General features: G+C 42.4%; 1 protein-coding gene across 1 annotated transcript in view; it reads right to left on the minus strand.

The window, feature by feature from the left end:
* csmd3b (CUB and Sushi multiple domains 3b) overlaps positions 1-25,307 on the minus strand; it is a 1,683,329-nt gene that overhangs the window by 150,270 nt on the left and 1,507,752 nt on the right. Inside the window, exons 42-43 of the mRNA XM_078215503.1 lie at positions 14,397-14,585; positions 7,947-8,124 (exon numbers count right to left, since the gene is read on the minus strand). Of these exons, the coding sequence (XP_078071629.1) occupies positions 7,947-8,124; positions 14,397-14,585 (367 nt within the window). The remainder of the gene's footprint in view (positions 1-7,946; positions 8,125-14,396; positions 14,586-25,307) is intronic.

Raw genomic sequence — 25,307 nt, forward strand, 5'->3', positions numbered from 1 at the left:
GCCACATCAATACACTTCACGTCATATCAAGAAATAGCTGAAGGCACTGGATACTTCAAAGGCTAAGGGCTCTGACAATATTCCAGCACTAGCACTGAAGACTGGTGCTCAGAAGATGCTGCACCCTTATCCAACAATTCCAGTACAGCTATAACACTGACATCTATCTGGCAATATGGAAAATTGCCCAGGTATGTCGTATGCAAAAACCCAACCCAGCCGATTACCACCCTATCTGTCTCTGCTCAATCAAAGTGATGGGAGAGGTCATCTACAATGCTATGAAGCAGCAAAAATATGAGAAGTCCATGGCAGGTCAGATCAAGGAAAACCCCAAGGCTTTTTACTCTTATGTGAGGAATAAAAGAATGACCAGGGTGAGGTTAGGGCCGGTCAAGGACATTAGTGGGAACTTGTGTATGGAGTCAGTAGAGATAGGCGAGGTGATGAATGAATACTTTTCTTCAGTGTTCACCAAGGAGAGGGGCCATGTTTTTGAGGAAGAGAAGGTGTTACAGGCTAATAGGCTGGAGGAAATAGATGTTCGGAGGGAGGATGTCCTGGCAGTTTTGAATAAACTGAAGGTCGATAAGTCCCCTGGGCCTGATGAAATATATCCTAGGATTCTTTGGGAGGCAAGGGATGAGATTGCAGAGCTTTTGGCTTTGATCTTTGGGTCCTCACTGTCCACGGGGATGGTGCCAGAGGACTGGAGAGTGGCGAATGTTGTTCCTCTGTTTAAGAAAGGGAATAGAAATGACCCTGGTAATTATAGACCGGTTAGTCTTACTTCGGTGGTTGGTAAATTGATGGAAAGGGTCCTTAGGGATAGGATTTACGACCATTTAGAAAGATGCGGATTAATCCAGGATAGTCAGCACGGATTTGTGAAGGGCAAGTCGTGCCTCACAAATTTGATTAAATTTTTTGAGGAGGTAACTAAGTGTGTTGATGAAGGTAGGGCAGTTGATGTCATATACATGGATTTTAGTAAGGCGTTTGATAAGGTCCCCCATGGTCAGCTTATGATGAAAGTGAGGAGGTGTGGGATAGAGGGAAAGCTGGCCAATTGGATAGGTAACTGGCTGTCTGATCGAAGACAGAGGGTGGTGGTGGATGGCAAAATTTTCGGATTGGAGGCAGGTTGCTAGCGGAGTGCCACAGGGATCAGTGCTTGGTCCTCTGCTCTTTGTGATTTTTATTAATAACTTAGAGGGGGCTGAAGGGTGGATCAGTAAATTTGCTGATGACACCAAGATTGGTGGAGTAGTGGATTAGGTGGAGGGCTGTTGTAGGCTGCAAAGAGACATAGATAGGATGCAAAGCTGGGCTGAAAAATGGCAAATGGAGTTTAACCCTGATAAATGTGAGGTGATTCATTTTGGTAGGACTAATTTAAATGTGGATTACAGGGTCAAAGGTAGGGTTCTGAAGACTGTGGTGGAACAGAGAGATCTTGGGGTCCATATCCACAGATCTCTAAAGGTTGCCACTCAAGTGGATAGAGCTGTGAAGAAGGCCTATAGTGTGTTAGCTTTTATTAACAGGGGGTTGGAGTTTAAGAGCCGTGGGGTTACGCTGCAACTGTACAGGACCTTGGTGAGACCACATTTGGAATATTGTGTGCAGTTCTGGTCACCTCACTATAAGAAGGATGTGGAAGCGTTGGAAAGAGTGCAGAGGAGATTTACCAGGATGCTGCCTGGTTTGGAGGGTAGGTCTTATGAGGAAAGGTTGAGGGAGCAAGGGCTGTTCTCTCTGGAGCTGAGGAGGCTGAGGGGAGACTTAATAGAGGTTTATAAAATGATGAAGGGGATAGATAGAGTGAACGTTCAAAGACTCTTTCCTCGGGTGGTTGGAGCTATTACAAGGGGGCATAACTATAGGGTTCGTGGTGGGAGATATAGGAAGGATATTAGAGGTAGGTTCTTTATGCAGAGAGTGGTTGGGGTGTGGAATGGACTGCCTGCAGTGATAGTGGAGTCAGACACTTTAGGAACATTTAAGCGGTTATTGGATAGGCACATGGAGCACACCAGGATGATAGGGAGTGGGATAGCTTGATCTTGTTTTCAGATAAAGCTCGGCACAACATTGTGGGCCGAAGGGCCTGTTCTGTGCTGAACTGTTCTATGTCTATGTTCTCTATGTTCTAGCACTTTCATAGCAACAACCTGCTTACTGATGCTCAGTTCAGGTTCCATCAGGGTAACTTAGCTTAGTCAGGGACACTCAGGCTTAATTCAAACATGGACAAAAGAGCTGAACTCAAGATGACACTGTGGTAAGCATTGCTGCCTCACAGTGCCAGGGAGCAGGGTTTGATTCCAGCTTTGAGTGACTGTCTTTGGGGAGTTTGCACATTCTCCCCGTGTCCTATGTGGGTTTCCTCCGGGTGCTCCAGTTTTCTCCCACAATCCAAAGATGTGCAAGTTAGGTGGATTGACCATGCTAAATTGCCCCTTGGTGTCCCAAGATGTATAGGTTAAGGGGATTAAATATGTGGGATTATGAGGACAGAGTCTGGATAAGATGCTCTGTCAGAGAGTCGGTGCAGACTCAATGGGCCAAATGGCCTGTTTCTGCACTGTATGGATTCTATGATTCTGTGATATGAGATCAAGGCAGCATTTGACAAAGTATGGCATCAAGAATGCCAAGCAACATTTAAGTCATTGGGAATCAAGGGGAACAATTCCATTGGTTGGAATCAGACCTAACACATCGGCAAGTGATTGTGTTTGGTGGAAGTTAATCATCTCAGCTTCAGGACATCATCTCAGGAGTCCCTCAGGGTAGTGTCCTGGCACCAACCACCTTCAGCTGCGTCATCAATGACCTTCCTTCCAAATAAGGTCAGAAGTGAAGATGTTCACTGATAATTGCACAATATTGAGCACCATTCACAACACATCAGATACTGAAGCAGTTCGTGCCCAACTGCAGCAAGACTGAAACAATGTCCAAGCTTGGGAGACAAGTGGCAAGTAAGATTCATGTCATACACCTGCTGGGCAATAACTATCTCAAACAAGAAAGAATCTAATCATCGCTCCTTGACATTCAATGGCATTGCCTTCTTTGAATCCCCAACTATTTACATCCTGGGGGTTACCATTGATGTAAACAGAATTGGACAGCCATATAAATACTAGGGCTACAAGAGGAGGTCAGAGACTAGGAATAACGCTGTGAGTAACATACTTCCTGACTCCCCAAAGCATGTTCACGATCCACATGGCAAAATTCAGGAGTGTGATAGAATACTGTGCACTTCCCAGGATGAATGCCACACAAACACACAAGAAGCTTGCATCATCCAAGTCAAAGCAGTCCCTTTGATTGGCATCCCATCCAAAAGCATCCACTCCCATCACCACCGAATCACAGTGGCAACAGTGAATCTACAAAATTCACTGCAGGAACTCATCCAGGCTCCTTAGACAGCACCCTCCAAATCCATGACCAAGGGCAGCAGATAGATGGGAAGACCACCACCTGGAAGTTCCCCTCGAAGTCACTTGTCCTCCTGACTTAGAAATATGCCACTGTACCTTCACTGCTACTGGTTTGAAATCCTGGAACACCCTCCCAAACAGCACTGCAGGTGCACCTCCATCAAATGGACTGCAACAATTCAAGATGGCAGCTCACCCCCACCTTCTCAATGGAAATTAGGGATGGGCCATAAATGCTGGTCCAGCCTATATACCATGAATGAATTTTTAAAAATCACTCAACAAGCTTCTCGATTGTAACAAATACTGCCCCCAGCTTTAACTCTAACTTCAGATTTATATTTTCTCATACCAGGTAGCATTTGACTGAATCAGTGTTGTACCACTCTCTTGCCCCAATATATTTCTCATGGCCTGGAACCCAAAACTACACTCCACTATGATACATGCTGTTATACTGTCCCAATGTACACTTAAGTGTTGAAGCAGAAAATCTCTCATATTGTTGAACATAATTTCTAACATATATTCTTCTTATCTATATTCATAATTAAACAGGTGAAATTACTTGGACTGGGAGGAACTGGTTAATTGCTCAGAGTGAGTGCAGAAACAGCAATGCAAATGATACAGACCTCACCCCGTTTTTTCAAATTGGCATCTTGGCACAATCTAACAAAGACAAGGCAGTTACACTAATTACCGCATTAGCATCTGATTTAATCTTTTTCACAGACAGCAAAAAACTTTACTCTAGTTTCAGTCAGAATGTATTTAATGAGCTCCCCCAAAGGCTCAGTAAATTTATCTTCAATATGTCTGAGCCGTATAAATCAGGAAGACCCAAAGTTTGATCCCTGGCTTGTACTGCTAGCTAATCTCAGCTGGAATTGCACAATATAGCCACTACAATAGCTCCAAGGTTCTGAAATTGGAGGGGGAATATTAGCTGTTCTGAATATCAGTACAGAACTAAATTCAATTGACTGTTTTGCTCCATGAAATTAACAGCTTTTTGACACTCAATGTTGAAGTCCGAACAGGAATAATTGCTATTTGAGAGACATGGCAGAAGCTTCTGGGAAAATATGGGTTTGGGGTTTATGTCCAGAATCCAAAAGTGGATCCTATCCATCAACTAGTACCATCCACCACAAGTCCTTTCCAGGTGTGGGCATTTTGGATAGAATTGCAAGTATATGCACCTCCTCTTCTTTGGCATACTAGACTCTGACACCACACTGGATCTTCTTAAGTGCCTAAGTAAGGAGCAGATGGAAGTTTGTACCCTTACTAGCCCCTGGAAACAAAAGAATTAAAATATCCTCTGCACTGCCAAAGACCTGGTGTCAGGTCAATAATACATGAGATGAAATCCAAAACTATATAGATGCCAAAGGTTTATTCTTTTTATTTTGCCATTTTTAAAATGGGTTTTCTGATGAACCAAAAGATGGCTGCCACAAGTCACATGACCACAGGATTGGCCCTTTGTTCTTGAAATGCCAACAGCAGTTACAAGAACACACTAATTCTGCTCTCAGCGTGTGAAACCTCACACCTCACAATGCATACCCCTTGCAATCAAAAAACTAGGAGTCTCACACATCAAAACATATTATGCTTGCAGAGTTATTAACAGACTTATTTCACACCTGGGATTGTTTCGGTCAATTTCAAAAGGGGACTATTGAGGTGACACCCTTTGATGAGCTTACTCTTCAGTAGGTTTGCCTGGACAATGGCTTCCCAACACAAGAACACGAGTATGGATCACTCATTGGCATGCATGGTCGAGTAAGACATTGCAAACATCCCTTCGCTGAATTTTGAGTTTGAAATTAACTAACCTTCTGAGTTAATCATAATGCATGTTTGCTGTGCATTATTGGTCAACTGGATTACGTAAATCACGGGTTTGGCTAAACATGCCATAGCAAACTTCAAAGATAATTTAAAACACCTTCTGCTTATGATGGTAGCTTGACTGTGTCTTTTCTGTTCATAACACCAACCCTCTTTTGGTTGTACTGCTTAATTCTAATAACCTTTGGCTGTCAATGGCAATGGGTGAGCTAGTTGTGTCTCAGCACTTAATCCAGGAGGTAGGCTCCCAAATATTTTTCAGAGCCACTTTTTAAAATAGATCCATTGTTTCAAATAAAAAACATAGGATATCCTTTTACAATCTTTACAATGCCAAAATGTTATAGTGCAATAGTGACAACACTTCAAACACATTGAATCTTTAGATTTTGGTGTAAATGCAATTCACTAACAGATTTGTAAAGAAAGAAAAAGAGGCATTTGTATCACATCTGTCATGACTTTCCTTTGGCCCTGTTGTGATGATAGTTGCTATTTTTGGGATATTTTATGTTTAAGATGGAATTGCTTTAAGGGGCAGTGTTTTGTTACAAGAGTTGATTTGTCTGGGAAAAACATGTAGCTAAAATGCTGAGAGCAGGATAATAACTGATTTTGGCTCGGATTGTGTTACTTTGTACTGTTAATGGATCTTTTGTTTACATATATTCTCTAAGGATTTTAGACTAGGTTTGCAGAGTCATGTGAGTTTTGATTGGGCTGATTGACAGGGACAGAGTCATGTGGTTAATGGAAGGAGTTCAGCTTGCAGGAAAAAGTTTCATTTTCATTTTAAAAACAAGCTTTTTCTGCCTGTAGCTGTTAGAAGAAAGAAGTGTCTTTCTGTCCCTCTCTCCAGAGGCTTTCTGAAAGCTCCAAGACTGTTAACCTAAGTCACCAGCAAGTATGCCTGTACAGTGCTAACTAATTTTAAAGAAGAGTTTAAGCCTATAAGAGAAATGTTGCTTGATTGGAACTAATAGTGATAGGTTAGCAGTTAAGAATTGTATCTTTAAGTATTGTTCAATTGTTAAAAGTTAAGTTAATTAATTTGCTACAGTTAAATTGTGTTGTTAAATAAAGCTGGTTTTGATAAAAGCTCCCTAGTTTGTCAGTAGAATCATGCCTGGAGTGCAACATCATATCCTCGCATTAAGGCAAAAACAGAAAGTTGTTGGGATTATGTCTGACTTTATAATATACCTTGGACTTTCTGATCTGGTATCCTAACATTCTATGATAGAACCATTACTGCTGCTTCACAGTGCCAGAGACCTGGGTTCGATTCCCAGCTTGGGTCACTGTCTGTGTTGAATTTGCACATTCTCCCCGTGTCTGCGCGGGTTTCTTCTGGGTGCTCCGGTTTCCTCCCACATTCTGAAAAGACGTGCTGGTTAGGTGCATTGACCCGAACAGGTGTCGGACTGTGGCAACTGGAGGATTTTCACAGTAACGTCATTGCAGTGTTAATGTAAGCCTTACTTGTGACTAATAAATAAACTTTACTTTAACTTTACTTTTACTTTGTTCTGTCATACAATCTATCCTGTCTTCCACCCTATCTCAGACTTTTCTTTTGTCCCTATCCCACCTACCCCATGCTCAAAACCTATGACATCTCTAACTTTTTCTCGTCCTGATTAAAGGTTACTGATCCAAAACATTGGGTGGGATTTTCCAGTCCTGCTGGCAGCAGCATTGTCGCGGGTGAGGCAGGAAAATTTGGAGAGCAGTCAAAAGTCAACTGGAGAGGATTGTGTGTGCAGATTATCTACCTGCCTCTTTAGCCAGAGATTGAGTTGTGGTAAAAAGTTTGTAAGGAAGATATGTTTCAGCTTATCTGGACAATTGGAGACCGGACATATTCCGGAAGATACATTTGGGGATCCCTTAGAAATTCCAACACAACTTCTCCTTGGATAATGCCCAGGAACTTTGAACTGCTGATGGACAATCCCCCTCCTCCCTAGAACTCTGACAATGTCTCCAACTCATGCAATATAAATTTTTAATCCCCTGTTATGGTTGGTAAATTCTTGTGAGGTGATCAGTGCAAGACACAAAGCTTCAATAATATTTCTTTTTTCAGCAATTCTAAAGTTCTGCACTAACAAATGACTATAATCATGGTAGCTGTTAATCCAATTGTCTCCAAATAAACAAAGAAAAATAAATTACTGCGGATGCTGGAATCTGAAACAAAAACAGAAAATGCTGGAAAATCTCAGCAGGTCTGAGATTTTGTGGAGTCTGTGGAGAGAGAACAGAACTAATGTTTTGCATCTCGATGACTCTTTGAAGAGACGCTCAGATTTTCCAACATCTCTTCTTTTGTTCCAAATAAATCAATTTCCACTCGATGCTGCTAGATTTCCATGAATCTGGCAGGTTTTTTTTTACATTATCTAGTAGAATAATTAATAACTTGAGTAAGATATATTTTTTAAAATAAGAACATAGATGGTAATGCTCTGATTTTGGTGCAGTGACCATAATTATTATCGTTTGCAGCAAATACATTTATTTCATTAAAGTGACAAAACAGCAGTCTTATATCTTTGCAGAGCTCAGTTTAATTCGTGACTGCTGTAATAGATCAATAAACGAATATTTATAACCTACCACACAGTAATGAAGTCATATATGGGTTCTGTCTGTAAGACAGTGAAGTTGATGTAGATTCCATTGCCTGGAGGTACTTTAACAATCCAAAGGCAGTCCTGAAAGTTAGGGTACTCATCAGGGTACCCAGGAGAGTAGATTGTGCCATTCAGTGCAGTAATATTGCCTCCACAGAGAGCTGGAGAGACAACAAAAATCAATCTGTTAGAAAATGAAATCTATTTATTCACAACCCTGATTGTCTGTATTTTAGTCAATACATGTGCAAACAGCAAAAATCGTGGAAGATTGAATCTATTAAAATTACATTTTTGCTTTTATTCTGGGTTCCCCAGCAGTGTTTTTCAAAAAGCCACCTGCCTCTACATTAAAAATGTCAAGGGCTGTAATTCCATTGAGCATTATTTGAATGCACTGATTAAGGCAGCAGTTTAAAATTCCTCAATGCACTATTTTAATGGGCATTTCTTCATATTACAATAACGTAATTTACACAAATTCAAAAGACAAAGAAGAACCTAAGCAATTGGAGCAAGATTGGGCCACTTGGCTGCTTAATTCTGTTTTGCCATTCATGACTGATCTACCTCACATCCACCCCTGCATTATCCCCATACTCCTCAATCTCTTTGCATTCAAAATTCTAACAACCTGTGGCTTAAATATACATGACAACTGGGCATCCACAGCTCTCTTGGAGTAGAAAATTCCAAATGTTCACAACCTTTTTGAGTGAAGAAATTACCCCTTATCTCCATCCTAAATGGTTGAACCACTATTCTTACACTGTGAGCCCATGTTCTATATTCTCCAGCAGTGAAAACATTTTCTCAGCAACTATCATGTCAATTCCTTAAGAATTGTATATGGCCCAGTTAGATCACTTGTTATTCCTAAAATCCAGAGGCTTTAGGCCTAATCTACTCATAAAACCATTCCCTCATCCCAGGAACGATCTAATGAATATTTTTTGTCATCCCTCAAGGTAAAGAGATCAAACTGCACACAGTATTCCAGGTGTGGCTTCGCCAATGCCACATACAATCGTAATAAGACTTCTTTATTCTTTTATGCCAATCCCTTTGCAATAAAAGCAGACATAACATGCTGTACCTGCAATTCAACTTTCGGTGATTCATGTACAAGAACTTAAAGGTCCCTCAGAATACAAACATTTCCAAATCTCTCATCACTCAAAAATATTCTACATTTTTTTTCATTTTTCCAACCAAAGTGGATAAGCTCACACTTAAAATAGAAAAAGGCCAGGATCCTTTCATGGTTTTTGCCCACTTGTCAAAGAACCAAAATTTAATGGGGAAGGCTAAATGAATCAAGTACCCTTCAGGCACATAAGTTGTCACCATCACAGTTCCTTGTAATGGAGGTGAAGTCACTAACAGTGGAAGTTCTGCCCACCAAGAGCTGCCAGCCATTCAGAGGCTGATAGTTCCTCATGCTGCCAGCACAAACAAGAGCGATGGCAGCTGGTTGCAATGGACCCATCAGAGGTCCAGAACTACTGAGGGGGTCCAGACAAAAGCAAAGGGAGGATGGTGATCATCGCGCGAGGATAGTAGGAGAGTGAGGGGGCAAGGTATTCAGAGACAAGGGGTAGCTTTCAGTAGCACCTCATTCCTAATTCCAGGTCTCTCGATCAGGCAGACTGCTGACTGATGGGGACCTTTCTCCCCTTTGGCAAAACTGACATGGTTTGCTGGGTGGAATTCTGAGGGTGCAGGAATGTTGTGCGGCCCCCACTTAATCATCAATGAGCCAATTGACATTCCACTCGTCATGGCAGGGGTCAAACCCCTTCCACCCTCTGTCTTAACCATGGGGGAGGTTTGCTGCTGGTGGGATGTTAATCTGGAGTCTCCCCCACAATTAAGAGAGCCCAGCTAAATACACTAAATACAGCCCATACTGAAAGTGTTTAAGATTATAAAAAATATGGGACAGCATAGATGCTTCTCGGAGCTAAGGAATGCAGAATAAGGGACTCTAGATACAAGGTGAAATATAAGCAATTTTTCACAGAATGCAAGAGAAATTTATTTCCATCATAATTTAATGAGACTGTAGATTTCTCTTCCAATGTTAACAGTTGAGGCAGAATCTGCCAACAGTAAATAATAGTTTGAATAGGATTAAGAAATTGCTGATAAAGGGATCTGAGAAGAGGGCAGGTAAGTGTGATTAGGATCATTTATTTGAATAGAAAGTGAATGCAAAGTTGGATTGATTGAGCCTGGTGGCCTGAGCTGTCTCGCAACTTCTAAGCATAATTAAAAACTGCCAAGTTGTGCTCAGTTCAACTTTGGCTCCTTGTCCTGCTGGAATAATTTCAGTTAATGCAGAAAAGCTCTTTCAATGAAAAATACTCACTGCCCGCTTTAAGGAAATTCACCAGGACTCTCTTAATGTTCTAATCAAATTAGTCTGTGTGACCTTACGAACATCAAATATTTTAAATCTGGGGCACAGTTTCGAGAGCCATTCAGCTAGTGTCAGCAATATGTTCTGTCAGTGAGCAACTCAGCAAGTCCACTGAGTGATGCTTACAATAATCAGGTGGAACAATCAGTGCCTTGAAATTGAGAACCAAGAATTTAGTGCTGCAGGTTACATTGTCACGATTAACAATTCTCTGGAATTCAGACCTTCCCAGCTGCAGCAATATACATTTTCCAGATTTAAAAAATACAATGCTTTTGAAGCTAATTTTAAAGATGGACCTGACTAAGCATTCTGGCAACTTTCTGGTTAGAAAAGTTCTGGATAAAATTGATGACAAAATGCTTCTTTAATGCGCATTTCCTTATGGATTTCATAACATACACTTCAAAATGAAGCACAATTAGTCTCTGAAATGAACACTGTACTATCAGTGCTTAATTTGAAATGTAAAAATCATCCTTTTTTTCATTTAATTTACCCCCCTTGTCTTGAAAGCACTCATTCATTTTGCATAATCAGCTTCTGTTAATGTGCCCGAGGCACATCTCCTTTCTGCCACAGGAACAGGACTCGGCCAGTTAGCTACTCAAACCTTTTCCAATCTTCAGTTAAAGTGTGGTTGAACTGTGGCATAATTCCATATACCCGCCTTTGTCCCAGCTGCCTCAATACATTTGACAAACAATCTTAATTTTAAAGTTTAAAAAAAAAATTATTTATTAGTCACAAGTAAGGCTTACATTAACACTGCAATGAAGTTACTATGAAATTCCCCTAGTCGCCACAGTCCGGCGTCTATTTGGGTCAATGCACCTAACCAACACATCTTTCAGAATGAGAGGGGGAACCGGAGCACCCAGAGGAAACCCATGCAGTAACTTGTTAAAGTTAACAAGCGATCTTGCATCAATTGCTGTTTATGGAAGAGAGTTCCAAATATCTATTCCCCTTCGTGTGGAACATGTTCTAATCATGAAAGGCCTAGTTTTAATTTTTAGACAATGCACCCTTTTGGACTTGGCCTGGACTCTCCAGTTACCATAAGTAGTTTCTCCATATTCACCTTAACTATTCTCCTTAATACCTTCAAAACTTCAATATATCCTTAACCTTCTAAGTTCCAGGGAGAACAATCCAAGTTTGTTGAATCTCTCTTAGTAGTTTAATCTTCACATCCAAGTATTGTTCTGACAAAACTATGCTGTGCTCCCTCTAAAGTCAATATAAGATGTGGTGCCCAGAACTGTTCACAGCACTCCAGGTGTGGGATAACTAGGACTTTGCATAGCTGAAGCATAACTTTTATCACTTTATATTTTAGTCATTCGGATAGATGTCTGTATGAAGTTTGCACTTTCTCCCCATGTCTTTATGGGTTTCCTCAGGGGTGCTCTGGTTTCCTCCTACAATGCAAAGGTGTGCAGGTTGGGTGGATTGGTCATGCTAAATTGCTCCTTAGCGTCCCAAGATGTGTCAGTTAGGTGGATAAGTCATTACAGGAATAGGGTCAAAGTGGGATGCTCTGTTGGACACTCGGTGCAGACTCAATGGTCTGAATGGTTTACTTCTGCACTCTTCTATTCTGTAAGACGAAAAACTTCTCAGTGAAATATTGGTCTTAGAAAATTTAACAATCCAACCTTAATTCTAGTCTCCTTTCTCGTGCTTGACTGCAACCAGTGTTGCAGCAATCTCTTGATCAAATTACTGACTAACCAAAGGACTGTTTCCTCGAGATTAGAAACATAGGCCTTAATTATACTGGCATGGCCGCCCGAGGCTCGTAAGATCACGCCCAAGGCCAACGGAGAATGCTGTTCTGCGAGCCTTGACCGCCCTGATTTCGGGGCGACCGTACCTGTAAAATCAGGGCCATAGAAACTAGAAGCAGGAGTAGGCCATTTGATCCTTTGAGCCTGTTCTGCCATTCATTTTGATCAATGCTGATCATCAAATTCAATATCCGAATCTCCCCTTCCTCCCATATCCCTTGATCCCTTCAGCCCCAAGAGCTATATCTAATTTCTTCTTGCTATCACATCATGATTATGATCCTTTTTTCATTTTATGGGCACTCCATGAAAATCTTGCAGCGACAGAAATAATGCGCCATTTTTATGTCAAAGCATTAATCTTCCGGCACGGTAGCACAGTGGTTAGCACTGCTGCTTCACAGCTCCAGGGTCCCGGGTTCGATTCCCGGCTCGGGTCATTGTCTGTGTGGAGTTTGCACATTCTCCTCGTGTCTGCGTGGGTTTCCTCCGGGTGCTCCGGTTTCCTCCCACAGTCCAAAGATGTGCGGGTTAGGTTGATTGGCCAGGTTAAAAAAAAATTGCCCCTTAGAGTCCTGGGATGCGTAGGTTAGAGGAATTAGCGGGTAAAATATGTGGGGGTAGGGTCTGGGTGGGATTGTGGTCGGTGCAGACTCGATGGGCCGAATGGCCTCCTTCTGCACTGTAGGGTTTCTATGATTTCTATGATTCCCAAAGGTAAAAGCAAATTAATGCGGATGCTGGAATCTGAAACAAAAACAGAAAATGTTGGAAAATCTCAGCAGGTCTGACACCAGCTGTGAAGGGAGTCTGGAAGCCACTTCAGGGTTTTTCAGCATTTCCTGTTTTTGTTTCATTATTCTTCCCTTTTACTGGATTGTCACATTTTAATTACTGCTTCTAATCAAGCTAGTGGAAAATTTCAAACAGGATGCATCATTTTGTTGATTGAAAATACTATGGTTGCGGTTGGGGCGGCACGGTGGCATAGTGGTTACCACTGCTGCCTTACTGTGCCTGGGACCCTGGTTCGATTCCCGGCCTGGGTCACTGCCTGTATGGAGTTTGCATGCTCTCCCCATAGCTGTGTGGGTTTTCTCCGGGTGCTCCTGTTTCCTCCCACAGTCTGAAAGGCGTGCTGGTTAGGTGCATTGACCCAAATGGGCACCGGAGTGTGGCAACTAGGGGAATTTCACAGTAACTTCATTGCAGTGTTAATGTAAGCCTTACTTGTGATTAATAACTTTAACTTTTAAAAACTTTCAAAAATATACATTAGTAAAACTTAGGTGCAATGGCTGTACAAAAAAATGATTGTGGGTTTTTAAGTCATTATACAGGATTGTAATAATATTTATTTTGAAAGCTTAATTATAAAAATTGTGCTTCCAGCTATAGATTTTGATTCATAATAGTGCAAATGTTCCTGAGCAACATGGATGCAATGCATCAGAACTGGAGTACAGACATCTTGCTTTGGAATCTATTTATGATTTTGTTACAAATGCCAAAAAAAAGAAACTTCACAAAATCATTGATCATGCCACTGCACATAGCAGAGGGAAACTATTATCCAAGTCATTTGTTTTTACTTGCTGCTCACAAAGTGAACTGGACACTCACAATTCCCATGAGGAATATGCATTGAATCTTTTCTGGATCCGGAAGCTTGCTTTTCCTCGTGAATTGCTTAAATGCTCTGGGTTGTCAGTGTTCAATTTCTTCAGTTAACATCTCCTGTATTTCTAGTTAGCTCACGTAAGCAAACAAAACCTTGTGGAAATCTTGAGAGAAATAGATGCTAACAGACATCTCACAATGCTTAACATCAGAAGAAATTCAACTTGAATCGCCATTTCTCCCAGGAAAGTTAAATTGTAAATATATCAGAGAGCTGGGAATCAGTTATTACTTCCAGAACCTTTCATTAGCTATGTTTGAAACCAGGATTTCCCCTTTGTGGGCTTCTCTTTGAAGGAGTTGATTGTTAATAGGCTGCTTTGTTATTGTTCAGCTAAGCAAATTAACAGCAGGAGAAACTGAGAATATTCATGGTTGTCTGACACAGCAAGAATCCTAAATACTGTACTCTACAAGGATTTGCTCCAAAGTCTTCATACTGTGGCAAATCACAACAGCGGATTAATAAAGCAAATGTCACAAACAGAGATATCAAATACACATAAAAGAAGCAGGCGAACACATGCTTGCTACTTACCTTCACATCTAGGTATAGGGTGGTTCCAGTTACGACTTATGCCGTGCAAGCAAGTGAGTGCTGCCTCCCCAATTAAAGTATAGCCAGCAAAACACTCAAACGAGATGGTCCGTCCCACAGATAAATCGTATCCAATAACAAAGCCATTTCGAAATGGACGAGGATCAGGACAACTTTGCAATTGGTATGCTGCAGAAATATAGTGTAGGTCACTAATTAGATGGTCATACAAATAATCAAACAAATAACTAACTTAATCATCAACAAAGTTTTGAGTGAAATAAGCAGAAGACATTTGATAATATTTCTGGTCACCGTTTGCTAGTTCCAATGTGCTTAATATAAAGTTACTGTTACTGGCAAAGCCTGGGATCTTTTATTTTTCCACAGAGTGCTAAAAATTGGTCCCCACCCGTTTTTAATCACATATTCCATGATCTGCCCATGCCTGTACCTGTTGACACAGGTAGAGGTTGAAGGAGAATGGAGGTGATATTGTATCACTGCCTAAAGGTAATCCATAAGAAAGGAAAGGGAGCAAGTGACCAGGGACACCAACTCCTGCAGTATTGATCGAAGGACCTGGCAGCAGATCCACAAGAGCTTCAGCGGCCTCACGTGAGTGGTCAAGTTCAATAAATGTATCTTCATAGAACATCTACCAACCGCACCACTGACCTGCTCAACGTACCACAAGCCCATCGTTCATCCATCAACAATTATTCACACTCAGGTCTCAGTTTTGACATCTAGATAGTCCAACTAACCCTACACACTTTCCAATGAGGCCGGCCTCACATCCAATTCCACTTACTTTCCCATTTCTCCATCTATTCAGCTGTGGGACATAGATCACCCAAACACAATATTACAGAATCAGAGACAAGCTTTCCTCTTCCTTGCACTACACTACACTTCCTGCCTAGGACAGAGTAAAATCAATAGCAGGCAGCATCTCCTGAGCCCTACAGGGGAGATGATTCTCCCCATAAGGGGTCAGCTGCAACAGAGCTCTCACCGTCCAGCATTGTTCAAAGCCTTGAGGATGATGATATGTTCGTATGTGGCTTATCTCAACTCTCAATTCACCCTTGTCCCGCTATCTAGAATGATGTACAAGACGCCGATGGTTTGACCAAGGATTCTTTGGTTTCCAACCCACCCATGTTTTCTCACCACAAATCTTCCCCTTCCTGGAAGGCTGCTGCCTGCCCAAGTATAGGAGCCCAGGAGGAGAGAGAGAGAGAGAGACAGAAAGAGCACAACATCACAGCATTGACATCTATCAGTCATTGATGTTCTGTAAATTTTAGAGGCCACTATATTATTGGGTGATTCACAGAGCATCAGTGGCTGCAGCTGGCCCAAAGAGAAGGATAGTTTGTCTGCCAGCTCATCAGAGGCCATGGTCACACGTGAGTTCTGCTACAGCGACCTCAAATAAATACTTTGATCAGGGGGCATTCAGGGAGACACTGATAGGCATTCACACAAAGATGCTGGATGCATTGCCTGGCCAACCACATGGCTTCCTGCGACCGGCATGGAGTATGGGGGAGTCAGACTCAACATTAGCAAAGGATATCACATGAGGCTTCTCCTCTCTTCAGCCTCTGTTCAATTTGCCCGTCACGCTGCAGACGCAGAGACATTTCAGCTGCAGCCCCAAATCCTAATGCTGCCTTTGCGTTGACAAGTCACCAAATCTTCTGCCTTCCAGGGAAGGGTGCAGCAACTCTCCTTGCCAAATTCACCACAGAACTTCCAAAAACATTTAAACTTTGCATGAGAAGAAATTAAGCATAAATGACCTTAATTGTAAGTCAGATGTATGACCCTTGAAATATTACTCACGGAGGTTCTCTTTTGGAGCAGAATGCATGTCTTTGGTGAGTGACGTGCATTTTGTGGACTTGCATGGTCCATTTTTGGACTTAATCCCCTAAGTCAGCCAGAAAGGCCATTTGATGTCATGATTTGGCCAGTTTGGAAGCTTCAAGTTCATGCATGGCATACCAGTGCCAGCACCCAACATGAGGCACTAAATGGACTATGCCGGAAGTGTGGCATGCTCCACTCAGAACCCCTCAACCATTTCTGGTGCCAGTTTTAATCATGATAGGGAACAAAATTTCACAATCTGATTGTTAAGGAGCACTATATTAAGCATTTTCCATATCTGCTGATGAACATGTAAGTTCTCATTACCGTTGTTAAAATCTCTCAGAACCACAGCCACTGATTCAGACTGCTCCGAGAGGTAATTGCTTCAGTTCAAAATCATTTCATTTCAAAACAGTGCAATGTTCAAGAATGATTCTTCAGCTAAACTGAACTATGCTGCCTCAAGTCTCCATTAATTTCTCAGTATTGATCTGAAAATATCTGACTTCATGATACATATGTTGAAGGAATATCATTTTCAGTTTTGGGAAAATTAAAATTTGTAAATGTAAGGGAATTGAAACTTTGAAATTCAGAAATTGCCAGATCACCAAAGGTAACTACACATCAAAGATCCTTTCAAGTCAGATTTAGAAGAGTGAGAGCCATAGAACGGTAGGTGGGCCAGTTAGCTGGGACTGAAGATAATAGGTCTGGGATGAATCGCCCTTTCCTTGTTAGAGGTGTAACTTCTCCATGTCGTGCCCCAGATTAAAGAAAGATTGAAAAGTAAGTAACCATATACATTTCAGATTAAAGGACAGATTTAGGAAATATGGATGATGTGTTTGAATCTTTATCTGGGACATTCCACGAGTGCCACATTGCCCTGGGGATAGTTTGCAGGGAAGGCAGCCTCTTGTATTGGCTTAGCTGTATGTTTTCACACAAACACAGAGAGAGAAAGCTGCCAGTCATGGGCACTTGGAATCACCTGAAACCAGTAGCAAAGTCCAACAGAAACAAGGGCAGAAACTTATGCAACATTAAAATGGGAGGAACCATGGATACCAAAGAGACGTGGATGCTGATGATGGATGTGAGGAGTAATGAGGAAGGACAAAATCAGGGATGAGCGCATCAGGGGATTGATATATATTGTGGGAACATCGAAGAAAATAGTCAAGATAGGGGTTGAAATGGTGTGGCCATCTGTTTAAGAAAGTGAAATTGGAAATGAGGTTAGTAATGAAGATGGGACTAATGGGAAGAAGGAGAAGAGGAAAGCCTAAGACAAGTTAGAAGGGTGCAGTGATGAGTGACTTAAATGCAGTGAGATTGGAAGAGGAATGAATGATTGACAGATGGAGATGAAGAGGGGTGATCAAGCAGCATTGTGGAGACTCCAAAGTAAGAAGGGAGAAGCCAGAAAAGAGAACATTAAATTAGTACTGCTTGCTTTGTTTAATTCTAGTACAGTAAAAGCTTTTTGCTTAAAATATGACATCTTGCAGCATATTTCTTTCAGTTAAAAATGAGGAGCTCAAATTTATTTTTACAAGTTAATGGTCCCTCTCGTGATCGTAACAATGGTGAAAAAACTTGAAGTGATAAGAACAAAAATAACATAGCCCATTCTATTCCATTTCATACAGATTATGACAAATTAAACAATTTTCAAGAATGATACTATTAATCAAGTTTCAAAATCAAAAAATCTGTTCTTTTTTTAAAAAGTTTTTTTTTTAAGCGCGCGGGAGGTTTAAAAAGCAGGCCGCAGTATCCAGCGGGCAGTGTTGAGAGCGGGCAGCGGAATGAGAAGGGAGCAGAGTGAGAGCTGAAGAGCTTTGGCTCTAAGGGCTTCGGCGGAAAGGGCGAGTCGGGGTAAGATTAATTCTTAAGCACGTTTCTCTGTGTTCCTTGAAATAAGAAGGGAAATTATGAGTGTGAGGCCAGTCTGTTGTTCCCAATGTAGGATGTGGGAGGTCCTGGAGGCTCCTGGCCTCCCGTATATCCATATCTGTGATGGGTGTGTCCATGTTGAGGGACCATGTTAGAGAACTGGAACTGCAGCTCGAGGATCTTCGTCTGGTTAGGGAAAATTAGGAGGTGATAGACAGGAGCTATCAGCAGGTGGTCACACCAGGGCCACGGGAGGCAGACAAGTGGGTAACGTCCAGGAAGGGGAAAGCTCGGGTGGTAGAGAGCACCCCGGTGGATGTGCCCCTTCACAATAAGTACTCCTGTCTGAGTATTGCTGGGGGGGACAGCCCACCTGGGGGAAGTAGCAGTGGCCATGTCTGGAGCAGAGTCCAGCCCTGTAACTCAAGCAGCAGTGGCTGTGTCTCTGGAGCAGAGTCCAGCCCTGTAACTCAGAGGGCTAAGGAAAGGAGGAGGAAGGCAGTATTAATCGGGGACTCAGTAAGGGGGTCGGACAGGTGTTTTTGCGGAGGCAGATGGGAGTCTCGGATGGTGGTCTGCCTCACTGGTGCCGGGATCCGGGATGTCTCTGATAGCGTCCCAGATATCCTGAGGTGAGAGGGAATGGAGCCAGAGGTCGTGGTACATATTGGTACCGCTGACATAGGTAGGAAGAGGGAAGGAGTCATGAAAAGAGAATATAGGGAGTTAGGTAGACAGCTGGGAAGGAGGAACGCAAAGGTAGTAATCTCAGGATTGCTGCCTGTGCCACGGGAAAGTGAGAGCAGGAATGGAGTGAGGTGGAGGATGAATGCGTGGCTGAGGGACTGGAGAGGGGGGCAGGCATTCAGGTTCCTGGATCATTGGGACCTCTTTAGGGGCAGGTGTGACCTGTACAAAAAAGACAGGTGGCACTTGAATCCCAGGGGGGGCCAATATCCTGGCAGGAAGGTTGGCTAAAGCTACTGGGGAGACTTTAAACTAGAAAGGTTGGGGGGAGGGAATCGGGATGAGGGAACTGAGAGCGAGGAGGTTAGCCCGCAAATAGAGAAGGATTGTAGACAGTGTAAGAGGGAGAATAGACAGGTGATGGAGAAGGGGAGAGCTCAGACCAAAGGTTTGAGATGTGTCTATTTTAACGCCAGGAGTGTAGTGAATAAAGTGGATGAGCTCAGAGTGTGGATCGATGCTTGGAAGTGTGATGTGGTGGCCATTACGGAGACTTGGGGACAGGGACAGGACTGGATACTTCAGGTGCCGGGTTTCAGATGTTTCAGAAAGGACAGAGAGGGAGGCAAAAGAGGGGGGGGGGGGGGGGGGGGCGGCGGTGGGGGGGAGTGGCACTGATGATCAGGGATAGTGTCACAGCTGTAGAGAAGTAGGAAGCCATGGAGGGATTGTCTACGGAGTCTCTGTGGGTGGAAGTCCGAAGCGGGAAGGGGTCGATAACTTTGCTGGGTGTTTTCAACAGGCCGCCCAATAGTAACAGGGATGTTGAGGAGCAGAAAGGGAAACAGATCCTGGAAAGATGTCGTAATAACAGGGTTGTCGTGATGAGAGACTTTAATTTCTCAAACATCGATTGGAATATCCCAAGGGTAAGGGGTTTGGATGGGGAGGAGTTTGTTAGGTGTGTTTAGGAGGGTTTCCTGACACAGCATGTGGATAAGCCTACAAGAGGAGAGGCTGTACTCGATCTGGTACTGGCTAATGAGTCTGGACATGTGTCGGATCTCTCAGTGGGGGAGCATCTTGGGGATAGTGATCATAACTCTATCTCCTTTACGCTAGCATTGGAAAGAGATAGGATCAGGCAAGCTGGGAAAGTGTTTATCTGGAGTAAGGAGAAATATGAAGCCATCAGGCAGGAGATTAGAGGCATAAATTGGAAGGAGGCATTCTCGAGGAAATGTACCGAAGTAAAGTGGCAGATTTTCAAGGAATATTTGTCTGGAGTTCTTCATGACAACATTCCGATGAGACAGGGAGGTTTTGGTAGGTTATGGGAACCATGGTGCATGAAAGCTGTTCTGAACCTAGTCAAAAAGAAAAGGAAAGCGTACAAAAGGTTCAGAGAGCTAGGCGATGATAGAGATCTAGATGAGTATACGGCTTGTAGGAAGGGACTTAAGAAAGAAATTTGGAGAGGCAGTAGGGGTCACGAGAAGGCCTTGGCAGGTAAGATTAAGGAGAACACTAAGGCGTTCTATAAATATGTGAAGAGTAAAAGGATGAGATGTGAACGAATAGGACCTATAAAAGGTGAAGGTGAGAAAGTCTGTACAGAACCGGAAGAAATAGCAGAGGTGCTTAATGAATATTTTACCTCGGTATTCATGGTGGAAAAAGACCTGGGTGGTTGTACTACAGGATTGAGGCAGACTGAAAAGATTGAGTATGTGGAAATTAAGAAAGAGGATGTGTTGGAAATTTTGAATAGCATCAAGATAGATAAGTCGTCGGGACGGGATGGGATGTACCCCAGGTTACTGTGGGAGGTGAGGGAAGAGATTGCAGAGCCTCTGGCGATGATCTTTGCGTTGTCAATGGAGACAGGAGAGGTTCTGGAGGATTGGAGAATTGCGGATATGGTTCCTATATTCAAGAAAGGGAATAGGGATAGCCCAGGAAATTACCGACCGGTGAGTCTAACCTCAGTGGTCGGTAAATTGATGGAGAAAATCCTGAGGGACAGGATTTATGAACATTTAGAGAAGTTTAGTATGCTCAAAAGTAGTCAGCACGGCTTTGTCAAAGGCAAATCGTGCCTTACAAGCCTCGTGGAGTTCTTTGAAAATGTGACTAAACACATTGACGAAGGAAAAGTGGTAGGTGTGGATTACATGGACTTCAGCAAGGCGTTCGATTAGGTCCCCCATGCAAGACTTCTCAAGAAAGTGAGGGCATGGGATCCAAGGGGCTGTTGCCTTGTGGATTCAGAACTGGCTTGCCTGCAGAAGGCAGAGAGTGGTTGTAGATGGGTCTTTTTCTGAATGGAAGTCGGTCACCAGTGGAGGGCCCCAGGGATCTGTTCTGGGACCCTTGCTGTTTGTCATTTTCATAAATGACCTGGATGAGGAACTGGAGGGATGGGTTGGTAAGTTTGCCGATGACACGAAGGTTGGTGGTGTTGTGGATAGGTTGGAGGGATGTCAGAAGCTGCAGCGTGACATAGATAGGATGCAAGACTGGGCGGAGAAGTGGCAGATGGACTTCAACCCAGATAAATGTGTGGTGGTCCATTTTGGCAGGTCAAATGTGATGAAGGAGTATAATATCAAGGGTAAGACTCTTAGCAGTGTAGAGGATCAGAAGGACCTTGGGGTCCGGGTCCATAGGACTCTTAAATCAGCCTCACAGGTAGAGGAGGTGGTTAAGAAGGCATATGGTGTGCTGGCCTTCATCAATCGAGGGATTGAGTTTAGGAGTCGGGAGATAATGATGCAGCTATATAAGACCCTCGTCAGACCCCACTTGGAGTACTGTGCTTAGTTCTGGTCGCCTCATTACAGGAGGGATGTGGAAATGATTGAAAGGGTGCAGAGAAGATTTACAAGGATGTTGCCTGGATTGGTTGGCATGCCTTATGAGGATAGGCTGAGGGAGCTCGGTCTTTTCTCTTTGGCGAGACAAAGGATGAGAAGTGACCTGATAGAGGTGTACAAGATGTTGAGAGGTATAGATCGAGTGGATTCTTGGATTTTCCCAGGGCTGAAATGGCTGCTACGCGAGGGCACGGGTTTAAGGTGCTGGGGAGTAGGTACAGAGGAGATGTCAGGGGTAAGTTTTTCACGCAGAGGGTGGTGGGTGAGTGGAATTGGCTGCCGTCAGTGGTGGTGGAGGCAAACACGACAGGGTCTTTTAAGAGACTTCTGGATGAGTACATGGGGCTTAATAAGATTGAGGGTTATAGATAAGCCTATATATAAGCCTAGGTAGGTAGGGACATGACCGGTGCAACTTGTGGGCCGAAGGGCCTGTTTGTGCTGTATTTTTTCTATGTTCTAAGTGTTGTTAAAAGCAAGTTTATGTTTGCTTTATTTTGTGTTCAAAGAAAGGTTTAAGGAAGTGTTCAAGTTAGATGATAATGTTATTGTGTTTTTACTGTAATTCAGCAGAAGTAAATGAGATTTAAGGATTCTTTGAAATAAAAATGGTTCTTTATTACTGGAACAAATGTGGATAGTTTGAGCTGCAGAGCACTTGGCGTGCTGCAGCTGACTAATTACTCAACAAGCAGAAGAGGAATGCTTCAGCCATTGGCTACACGTTTTAGGAAAGGTTTCGCTGAACCTTTTCTATTGCTAGGGATCAGAGCAGAACTCCAAGTTATATTACAAAGTTAGCCTTGACCCCAACTTTTATCATTTTGGAATTAGGGCGAGCATAAGGTATTCCGCGTCAGGCAGGATTCACTTAACCCACTTGGAAGCTCTTATTAAAACAAACTTTATTTAAGAACACGGTTAAAATATGACAAGAAGAATTAGCATAACTTTTACCAATTAAAAATATTTAAACATGACAAGGTATCATTCTTAACAACTAGCTATCACCATAGCTCCAATGTAAGCAGAATCCCCATGGACATAAATCCTGTTTCTAAATCAGCACAAAAGTAGATGTGCTCATGTGGATGCCAGATTTCCAGCCTTTTAACACCTCTGGACAGAGGTCCAGACAGACACCTGTCCTCTGACTCTCATACAGCAGAATCTCAAAGAAAGATATTTATTTCTTGGCAGATTCCAGTCTCCAACTCCAGGGAGAAAAAGATACACAGAGAAAATTACCTTTCCCTAAAGATCCCAAACAGCAGACTGAGCTTTTCTGTGAGCCTAGCTCCACCCAGTCACCTGATTTTCTGACAATCAACCTAATCAAGTCCTACTCAGCAAAAGCCTAGGGAACACCAAAATAACTGAACAGCATTAGTTCAGAATAAAACAAACACTTTAGCAGTCAGGAAAACAGTAACTACAGTAGCTACAGTAACAACAGAGAATACTGGCTACAGACCCAATGGCACCGGGTAGAACAGACTGTTTAAAAAAAAATCCTGCACAGAGACATGACTTAAGTACTTTTAGTAAAGGCACAGTATCATCACACTATGAACTGCAAAAAGAGGAGATAGGGCAGGAGGGAGCGACGGAAAATATTTCTCAGACAAATCCAAATGAAGCTGGATTGAAAAATGCAATCCAGAAACTTGGAAAAAATTAGCTTGGGGAACTTGCTGTAAAGTGTGGCACTTCACTTTACCAAGTTAATAAAAGTAATTTACTGCAGAACAAAAGTCAATAATCTACAGATGATAGATGGAGATGTGAAAGTCAACAGGTTCACACATTAATCCATGAAACAATTCCAGCAAATACTGCTAACTACGACACTACTCTGTGTGTGTGATGGTCATTTTCATTCAGATACGACAAAGATGCTCCACTCATTGGTGTGCTAAATCTCAATGTAAGGCTGACAGGAGAGTAGGTTCTCCTGGTGAAAATCAATTTCAACATTTCTTTGGCCATCTGATGGATTTCTTCAATTTGGTTCTGCAATGAAGTTTTACTACATCTGATTCAAAGCTCAAGTAATGGTTTAGGGCACCTGGAAGTCAGGTTATTAACTGCACTCGAGTAATATTATCACTACTGTAACAATGCATTTGCAATCATTTTGTATCAGTGCAAAATGGGCACTATAAGGACAAGGCAGATGTTAACTGACCACAGAATATTCCAAACATTGTCAGTTTTTATTTCCAATTCCCTACATTCTCAGGCATTCTTTTAATCTCTGCAGTATGAACCCTGCGGGTTAATGATACACTCAGGAACCACATCCTTATTTCAAACACAAACCAGGAGGGCCAGATTTTATAATGATGTGAACATACTGCGCATCCCCACTCGATGCGAGTGCAAATTGAAGAATCAAGAATGGAGGTCAGTGTCCCTCATTGTCCAATCATTAAAATTAATCACAAGGAGATTGAATGGGCCACGAATCAGCTACGCTGACCTTGGCACCCAAGACTGACCATGACATGTACTTTCATTGAATATAGCTTCATACTGGGAGCACAGGCTCAGGAGCAGTTCTGGCTGTAAATTGAGCATTGAAAGCAAAATGCTGCGGAATCAGTTTTCCAACAAGCCCATACAATCTTCAGAATTAACAAGTCTTTTTTTTATAAATCAAAAATAAAGCTTCGATGAATTTTATTTCAAATAGAAGCACTTTCTTGAATAAAGTTGTACATTTTACACAAACAAAAATGTAATAAGTCAAAGTTGCAAGTGCCTATTATGCAATGTAAATTAGAATCTTCAAACTTCTAAACTAAACCTGCTGAGGTACAAAGTCTTTCTTCAGCTGTTGAAATTCTTAGCTTCACTTTCTCCTTGGATCACAAGTGGCACTCTGCCATCTCATCCATTGCTACAACCAGCTCCAGAAATACTTAGGCTGTGAAATTTGGCTACTTAGTGCTACCTTGCAGCACTACTTGTGTTGTTTTGCTGCTGGGAGTGTGTGGAAGAGGAGGAGATAGGCTTTGAGCAGTTGGTCCTATCTATGTATTGAGGTGGGTAGAAAACTGGTTGGCAGACAGGAAAAAAAGAATAGCAATTAACAGGTATTTTTCCAAGTGACAGACAGTGCTGGTTCTGCAGGGATTGGTGTGAGGACACAATCTATTCACAATGTATATTAATCATTTAGATAAGAGAACTAAGTGTAATATCTCCAAATTTGCAGATGACATAAAACTGGATGGGAGGGTGAGCTGTGAGGAGGATGTAGCGATGCTTCAGTGTGATTTGGACAAGCTGAGTCAGTGGGCAAATATATGGCAGATGCAATATAATGTGGATAAATGTGAGGTTATCCAATTTGGTAGCAAAAAAACAGGAAGGCAGATTGTCTGAATGACTATATATTGAGAGGGGGGAATGTGCAAAGAGATGAGTGTCCTCGTACACGAGTCGCTGAAAGTAAGCATTCAGGTGCAGCAGGTGGTAAAGAAGGCAAATAGTATGTTTGCCTTCAAAGCAGGAGGATTCAAGTACAGCAGCAGGGACGTTTTGCTGTAATTATGCA

Source organism: Mustelus asterias, chromosome 7 (assembly GCF_964213995.1).
Source record: "Mustelus asterias chromosome 7, sMusAst1.hap1.1, whole genome shotgun sequence".
NCBI classification, from domain to species: Eukaryota; Metazoa; Chordata; class Chondrichthyes; order Carcharhiniformes; family Triakidae; genus Mustelus; species Mustelus asterias.